Here is a 9,054-nt window from a genome sequence, read left to right as displayed (position 1 = left end):
GGGAACTTTCAGGCATAGTGTCTCCAGCAGTATCAATGAGCAGCCGTCAATAAGTTGAGTTGAATGCACCATGGAAATGAGGAAAGCATCAAAATCTGTAGAAATCTGCTATATAAATCCAGCTATACTCATAAAAGTCATGGCATTTTCCAATATTGATCATGATACACTAGAACACTCATCACTGAAGAAAAACAGGTGCTTCCCTTTATTTCGTGATAAATTCAGAACTCAGTTATAGCAAAGAAACAAGTGGATCCCTTATGTGTCAGAACTGTTTAGATCAAAGTTATATCATTTCATTAATTTTTAATACCACGTATAAATGGTGAACTGGGGCCCGAAAGTATATATTTTTATCTACATCCTACACTCACAATTGTGTTTACATTTATGTTGATGCAAAATAAAGTCATTGTTGGAACTTCCAAAAGCAGCAACATCAACAGGAGGAATATTTTTCGCTTGATGTGTAATCTATTTCTTTGCTTGCCCTGTAAGCTTAATATTAATGGCTGCCCTTAGGTTAGCCCAAAAAAGCCCATGTTTGCTCTTTTCCTTGGGCCATTCCAAATAAGTCCTCCTGGCCATGAGACTTTTGAGCTTGTGATAACTGCTAGGAATGGAGTACTGCGGAATGGGTTCCAGCAAGATGAGGATTAAGTTATTAGATCCTTCATGAAAGAGATTGTGATGGGCAAAGTAGAGTTCATAATGGCACCACTCACTCTGGACAAAGTTGGGAGACAAAACAAAGATGGACTTGTAACTCTTCTCAATGCAGTTGATGATATTTTCCACAATGCTCTTGCCAGGAACAAAGTTTCTCTCATGAAGGCAAATCTGCATACCTTCTTTCTCTAGGTTTGGTAATAATTCATTCTTCACCCAGAAAGAATCGTGCCCACTATATGAAATAAATGCATGAAACTGGAGATTTCTTTGGAGTTCTTCTAAGGGTACGTTCCTGGCCCTGTGTCGGGTCTGGGTCCACTGGCACACCATCCTGAGATACCAGGGCAGATCCAAGTAGATGCAGAGGGAGGTCACAGTCACAGCCAACACCAGCATGGTGGCAACAATGGTGACGATCAGCAGAGTTATGTTGCAGGATAATTCAGGCATGCAAAAGTCCTTTAGTAGGGTGCCTCTATAACTTTCTGGGTAGTCACACTTATAAGAATCAGGCCAGCCCTCTACCACTTCACTTGATACTTGGTCTATATTTTTGACAAATTCCCTTAGCTCACAGGTACATTGGAATGGATTGTTCCCTGCTTTTATTGACCTCATCTTCTGGCAGCTTTGGAAGAAATCAGCTGATGGGTGGGAAACTGAATTGTGATCAATGATCAATACAGAAAGGCTGCTAAAGCTGCCGCATCCGGGAAGGTCAGTTAAAGAATTGAAAGCAACATTGAGTTCTTGCAAAGTTTCCAGTTTTACGACTTGTTTGGGAATGCTCTTTATTTTATTGCTGTGAAGATCAAGTACCTTGATCCTGGGAGGTAAACATCTGAAAATAGTGTCAGTGAGTACATTTGAAGACATATTTAAACTTAATAAACTTTTAGTCCAAGAACAGTCTCCTTTCTTTTCATCATAGCTTACAGAATTCTGGCTAATATCCAATTGTTGCAGAGACTTCATCTGTGTAGTCATTTCAGCTATTTTTGAAAGTTCTTTTAATTGATTCATTTGTAAAATAAGTGTCTCCAACTCAGTAAGGTGCCCACAATTTTCAAAAACCGTGTCTGTTAAGAGATTATTGGAAAAATCCAAATGCAGGAATGGGCTAACTGTGGATGGGCAAAGCATGTGGACCATGCGTGTACCAGACACTGTGAAATTTATGATGTTCATATTCGAAAAGATTTCATAGATATCGCTTTGTGGAAAATTGAACACATCGCTGACAACTTGGTGTATAGACAAGGCCTTCAGGGAAGTGCCAGAATAATTAAAATCTCTGAAGTCCAGCCGACCCTGTAGCTTCACGTTTGAAATTGAGAAATACCATACGGTTGTATGCCAAACCAGCTGGAGGATCCTAATGAAAGAATTCCAAGTTGTTTCAATGTTGTTTAAGGTAAGACTTGATAACTTTGGATTTGTTTGAAGTTTTGCCAGAATATTTAGGAAGTAAGAACATTCATTATCTTCTAGCACACATTTGATATTAGATAGTTCCAGATTTGCTACAGTCTTGACTGACACATCCAAAATAAAATGGAATTCTTTGTTTGTGGGGAACACAATGTGCAGACTCTCAGTGTTAAAGTCTTGAAGGCCCTCAGGGTCTTCTTTTTCCCCATAAGTCTCTCCTAAGACCAGCAAGACCTTGCCGATATTCAAATGAGCAATTGGCAGCACACTAGATTTTTCTAAGTGTGTGGTGCTCAACCCCAGAAATTTTAGTTGAGACATATTGCCAAACTCTTTGCATATAGGCAGGGCATCAAATGCATTAAATGACAGGTCCAAGTGCTTGAGGTTCACAGTAGGGTGGCAAGAAATCTTCGCCAACTTGTTGTGGGACAAATCCAAGTATTCCAATTCCTGGTTGAATTTGAAAACACTCATATCAAGATACTGGATTCTATTATGAGAAATTATCAAAATCCTCAACTTTGACAGTGATAAGATGTCAGAAGTCCAAAGCTCAGATATATAATTTTGTGATATATTTAAGATTGTTGTTTTCTGGGATAGGTCTTTAGGAACGTAGATGAGACCGTTTTTTGACCTATCAACTAAAAATTCACTTTCTTCAGATAATTGTATTCTGATCTGAAGTATTAACATGAAGATAATGGCAAAAGGGAAGATGCCAGTCATTTTGGAACACTAGACATTCCTAAAGGTAGAAGCTGTTCTTCAGATCATCTTGATACAGGTACAGATTCTAGAAAAAAAAATACATGAAATGATGAAATACATTACATACATTTTTAAAATACACGAAATTAGTCATGGCTGACATTAAACTTTTCTTTTTATTACAGACTCATAAAATGGAGGCTACATTCTTTTGGGTTACATGGCTTAAAACTAGAGAAGTATATATATTGGTAAATAATGGTGCCAGCTCTAATCAAATAAGTTTTAATATGGATGGTGTAATAGGTTGAATGGTGGCTCACCAAAAGATATGTCTACATCTTAACCATGTCCTAATCTCCAGAAACCATGAACGTTACCTTCCTTAGAAAAGGGGTCTTTGCAGAGATAATAAAGTTAAGGATCTTGAGATGAGGAGATCATCCCAAATTATCCAGGTGGTCCATAAATCCAATGACAAGTGCTTTTTTAAGAGAAAGGCAGAGGGATATTTGACAAAGAGACAAGAGAAGAGGCAACTGAGACACAGAGGAGAAGGCCTCGTGACAGTGGAGGCAGAGACTGGAGTACAGCAGCTACAAGGCAAGGAACATCAACAGGCGCCAGAAGCTAGAGGAGGCTCTGGAGTGAGGGCAGCCCTGCTGATGCCTTGAGTTTTGACTTCTGCTCTCCAGAACGTTGAGGGCAAAGCCACTACGTTTATGATCATCTGTTACAGCAGCCTCAGGAAACTAACACAGGTGGGTTCATAGAAAGTTCTCTGGCCCCAAGCTTCCCAAAATTATTTAGAACTCCAGCTAAGACTCAACTGGTGTACTTTCACTCTTTGACATGTATCTCCCCATGACTTTCTCAAGAGGTGTTCCAAATGGTGGTATTGGGACTGCTCTTCTATTACCCTTTATGACCTATACACGGTTTGGGTCTAACTTTGGGCTTACTCAAAAGGTAATTAGATCATGATAAAAGGTCTCTCAGAAGATCCATTTATTCATCCATTTATTTATTCAACCAGTATTTATTGATCACCTACTGGCCATGTTTTAAGAACCAGAGATAGAGCAGTGAACAAGGTAAAGTCTGAATTCTCAAGGAGTTTTTATCTAGTGGGGAGACAGAAAATGAATGAATGACTAAACTCAAGTTCCTGTAGTGACAAGTTCTGTAGAGAAAAATAAAGCAGGGTAAATTGTAGGTATGAGACAGTGCTTGGGGGTGGCTATTTTTGAGTGATGAGTTAGAGAAGGCCTTTTTGAGATGATGACACTAGAGTAGAAATCAGAATGAAGTGAATGAGTAGCCTATGGGAAGAGCTGGGTAACCTATGGCATTTCTGGCAAAAGAAAAGGCAAGTATCAAGGACCTGAGATGGAACTGAGCTTGGCTTGTCTGAGAAGGAATGGGAAGGTCAATGTTAGCATGGAGTTAGGGAAGATGAGAGGAGTTAGGGCCAAGATCACTCAGGCTTTGTTGATCATTGCAAGGAGTTGGGATTCTATTCCAAAAATGATGAGAGGGTGGAGAACACTGGGAGGTTTTGAGAAAGGGAGTTGTTTCCTCCTCTCTCTTATTCAGAACACTTTTTTTTCATTCATTCATCAAATATGTATTTATTCTGTATGCAGTGGTAGGCATTGTTCTAGGTTATGCCTATTGTACCAGTATTCAAACTGCTCTAGCTAAGAGCATTTTGTGGTCAGCATTCCAGTGGCGTATGAGAACAGAGGGAGCTGTGTTGGGATGAACTCTAGAGTGTGCAGTCCTCACCTCCAGAGACCCTTTCAGCCATGATTACACAGCTACCCAGTTCTCACAAGGGACTTATTCAAAATCTCCTAGAACCGTTAGACAAGCAGGCCATCAGTATCAGCAAAGCACCAAATTCCTCTTCACATATCCCCTCCCATATCTCAATGAGCACAGAGAACCTAAATAATTTAGCTGCTAGAAACAACCCTCGGTTACAAAAGTTCCCCAATTTAGACATGCAAACTTATCTGGGTTTTGGAGCCTTCCTTGGACTTACCCTTTTGTAGAGGTGCCCAATATGCCTTTGTTATCCTGATTTCTTCTAACGAGGAAGAGGGCCTGGTACCCCTATTAGTGTTCATGAAGACCCTGAGCAAGGAAGATGATGCAGACGTTAACGTTCATGTTAAAAGTCAAGGTGGTGTTTTTATGTCATTAATTGTATTTGGCTGAAAGACCCAGAAATTTCCAAATTCTTCCTCTCCAGCTTCCTTAAAGAGCTGCTCACACAAGGAGCAATATTTCAATGGATGTTATAGCTTGAATGTTTGTGCCCTGTGAAATTCTTATGTTGAAACCCTAACCCCCAATGTGATGATATTAGCAGGAGAAAATTGTGAAGTAATTAGGTCATAAGAATAGAGCCTTTATGAGGCAGATTAGTACCTTTATAAAAAGGACCCCAGAGAGCCTCTGGCTGTCTTTCTGCCATGTGAAAATACAAGAAGGAGGCATCCGCAAACCAGAAGAGGGCCCTCACCAGAACCCAACACTACCACCCTGATCTTAGACTTCTGCCTTCCAGAACTGTGAAAAGTAAATGTCTGTTGTTTATAAGCCACCCATTCTGGTACTTTGTTACGGCAATTTAAACAGACTAAAATAATGGGAATAAAAATAATACCCTGGGACAGTGCCTAATATCTCAAAACAGAGCTATCTGTTACAAGCTAGGTCAAAGCAAAAGTGGCCTGGTCTTAAGGCCTAAGTGGGGTTCCCTGCTTATTCCTATGCCTGAATCCAGATCAGGGCTCTTTCCACCTCCTAGCCAACTCCAGAGTTCATGGAAGCAGTGATCAACACTGTCAGGTGTGGCATGCAAAAGTGATCAGGGGCACACAGGAGCCCGTGCATGAGTGCAAGTGCTTGGCTCACAGAACCTACCACACGCAAGATGAAAGTTGTCCTTTTTCCCTTAACAACAGCCATCATCACAAAAATATATAAATTTATAAACTGCCTGTCCCCAAGTGTTAGAGTAGGTACTTAGGCAGACATGAGCAGGACAGGAGAGGGGCCCCCCAACCAGGCATATCAGGTAAGTATCAGGTGATGATCAGGCAGTTGTTAAACAATCTCTGTAAGCTGGGGCCATGGCTCACACCTGTAATCCCAGCACTTCATGAGGCCGAGACAGGTGGATCACCTGAGGTCGGGAGTTCGAGACTAGTCTGGCCAGCATGGTGAAACCCTGTCTTTACTAAAAATACAAAAATAAGCTGGGAGTGGTGGCAGGCGCCTGTAATCCCAGCTACTGGGGAAGCTGAGGCAGGAGAATTGCTTGAACCCGGGAGGCAGAGGTTGCAGTGAGCTGAGATCGTGCCATTGCACTCCAGCCTGGGCAACAGGGCTAGACTCTGTCCCAAAAACAAACAAACAAAAACAAAAAAACAGTCTCTCTAGAATAATAATTGTTTGCAGCCAGCACCAGGGCAAGTCAGTCTCCTAATAGATAGAAAACACACCTGAAGCTGGTGGTTAGCAGCCTCCCGATAAACTCTCAGGAGTTGGGCAAGCAGGCTTGAGCATGCATACCAAGAGGCAAAATGGCGGACTTCAACGGGTATGTGACCTTCCTCTGGGAAGGCTTGTCTGGCAAGGGAAAAATGTCTCCAATGAGCATGTGCACAACTTCAGTAAACACAGTGTGCGTGCAGCCCCTCACAAGGGCTGGCAGGCTGCTGCACATGCAGACAGCCCACCCCCAGGGAAGAATCAGGGGAGAAGAGACACCAGGCTCCAGAAGCCTGCCAACAAATAAGCCCCAAGTCACAGGTTAAACTGGGCACTTGGATCTCTCAAGTTGCCCACTTGGCCCTCTTCCAAGTATACTTTACTTCGTTTTGTTCCTGATCTAAAACTTTTTAATAAACTCTCTGTAAGGAATATGGCTATGCTTTGGTCAAGGATAGGCTGAGGTAAACATCCAGAGTGACTCAGCAAGTTTAGAGTGCAGGTGTATAACTCACTTTTTATCATAGCCATGTAGACATAACATAGAGAAGCTTACCACAGCCATAACATAGGGAAGGTTCATCCCTTGGCTCTAAGCCACTATTGTCCGTAAATGGTATAATTGCCCTGCTGACGCTGTACAGGTGCATTGGCACCCAGAGAAAGAGGGAGAGAGAGAGCCAAAGCTGTCCATCTTTGCAGATGGACTGAGGGGAGCCAGGACACAGCTCGGCTTGCTTGTGCCCAGAGAGAGTTAAGCTGCTGACCCTGAGGGCAAGGGAGAGCCGGACGCACAGCTGTGTGTGGAAGCTGCCGAACTAAGCGGCCAGGACAAGGTGGTCAGTCTGAGAGAACTACTGTAAGTAAGTTGCTGATGAGAGCTGCTGCTGAACAAAATCACCTTTCACCTGCCTACGGCCCTCTGAGTGTTCTTTCAGCTATCTGCTCATCCACCCCCTCCCCTCAGACCTCAGTATGGGCTGGAACCTGGCACTGGGCGTGACACTCTCACTCTTGCTCTAAAACTTGCCTCCATCTCTCACTCTGCCTTATGCCCCTCACACAAATTCTTTCTACTGAGGAGGCAAGAATCAAGTTTCTACAGACCCATATGGATTCACCACCACTAACGCAAGCATTTAATGAAAGCATAGCTTCAGTTTTATGTCGAGCTAAGTTAATTGACTCAAATATATTCTATTTGCCTAACCTCCATCTTGCCCTTTCATTTAAAGTCATTAATTTTAAGTACTCAGTTTATGAAACCATTCTTATTTCTATAATTAAGAAATCAAAATGTTATACACAGGAATAACTGATTTTTAGTACTTCCAGGATCTTTGAATTTTATATACCAAACTTGCTAAATCCATGAAAATCAATGTCTCAGTTTCCTAGACTAAAGCATTTTTTAATCAGTCTTAATGACCATGACTGAGCCTCATCTATTTTAGAACCTTTAAACTCTTTTACTATCCAAAAAATAAGCTGAGCAGAAAAGGATGCTTTAATTTGAAAGTGTAAAATGCCTCTAGGTGTGCTTCTGTGAATTTTCATTATGATGATAGGTGTAGCCTCACATTATATGATACAATGAATCAATACATTTAATTTGTCTTCTTCTGGAGACTTTGGAGGCATCAAATCCAGGCTTTGACTGGTCTTAATGGACAATACCTATACAATCTATCTGGCCCATTAAGTTTAGTCCTGTAAATATTTACTAAGGGCCCTCTCTGCTCAAGACCAACTACCTATTAACCACAGGTTAAAAGAATCTGAGACAGTTCAAGAACTGTTCTGCTTTGCTTGCTATGTGGTTTTGTGAACCCTTGCTTTGTTATAAAAACACACTCACTTTCAAGTCTTTTGACCAAATTGGGTGTAGCCTGGGAAATATTTTCAAAACCTGCAATTCCACCTGACTAGAACACTAGCTGCCCAGAACAGTGTTAGTGGTCTGAGAAACAGAAGGACTAGCTAGTGGGAAGGCCCCAGAGAAAAAAACTGAAACAAACCTGCCCACAAAAACAGAAGAGCTAAACAGCAGCATTGCCTCCTGAGTAACTGACTTATATCTCATTTTCCTTAACACTGCGAAGAGAATACGAATGGCGGGATGAGGTGAAGAGAAATGCTGTCAAAATCAACAACTAGCAGCTGCTCTGGAAGAAAACCAGAAGACGTGTGTAACCCAAATACTTATTTCCCAACTCAAAAATATTTCTTGTAAGCAAATCACACACAAGGTGTTATTCCCAGAGCAGCGTGGGGACTTTCCCTGATTTAGGACTCAGAAAAGATACACAAATGCCAGTACAAACTACACAGTAACTATGTACATATCAGAAATATAACCCACTTAGAAAAACATCCAGGACTTACACAGATTTTTGAGACTTCTGTACTTAATAACTAGCTACACAATTATTTTCTTTTACAAAATAAAATAATATGTTGCTTACCAAGACAACCTGCTTGTCTGTTCCGTTTGGCAGTCTGTAAGAAATTCAAGCACTTCCTTGAAGATTCGTTTCACTATTAACCACATTTAGTGTTGAAAACAAAACAAAACAGAAAGGCTCTTTTATGCCACCTACCGAATTCCACTGGGATTACATTACATAATTAAGAATAAACTTATTTTCCCTTATTCATATGTAGCATAGTCTATGGGTTATATGTAGCATAGGCCTGTATTAAAATAGAATCATGTTTCTATGGTTCCGA

The 9,054-nt window shown here is 41.2% G+C and overlaps 1 protein-coding gene across 2 annotated transcripts; it reads right to left on the bottom strand.

Moving 5' to 3' along the window:
* Positions 1 to 261: 261 nt before the first annotated feature.
* TLR1 (toll like receptor 1) lies at positions 262 to 8,838 on the bottom strand. Of its 2 annotated transcripts, XM_003258580.3 has the most exons (4): positions 8,790 to 8,838; positions 8,343 to 8,418; positions 4,868 to 4,959; positions 290 to 2,905 (listed from the first exon to the last, which is right to left on the bottom strand). In XM_003258580.3, exon 4 carries the CDS (start codon positions 2,836 to 2,838, stop codon positions 478 to 480), a length of 2,361 nt encoding a protein of 786 aa, XP_003258628.2. In that variant the 5' UTR covers positions 2,839 to 2,905; positions 4,868 to 4,959; positions 8,343 to 8,418; positions 8,790 to 8,838; the 3' UTR covers positions 290 to 477. The 2 variants fall into 2 exon arrangements, with proteins under 2 accessions (XP_003258626.2, XP_003258628.2); XM_003258578.3 differs by lacking the exon at positions 8,343 to 8,418 and having other exon boundaries at positions 262 to 2,905.
* Between the last annotated feature and the right edge of the window lie 216 nt (positions 8,839 to 9,054).

Source organism: Nomascus leucogenys, chromosome 20, assembly GCF_006542625.1.
Source record: "Nomascus leucogenys isolate Asia chromosome 20, Asia_NLE_v1, whole genome shotgun sequence".
NCBI lineage: Eukaryota > Metazoa > Chordata > Mammalia > Primates > Hylobatidae > Nomascus > Nomascus leucogenys.
The sequence above is the reverse complement of the archived record's forward strand: the minus strand, read 5'-3'. Positions and strand labels throughout refer to the sequence as shown.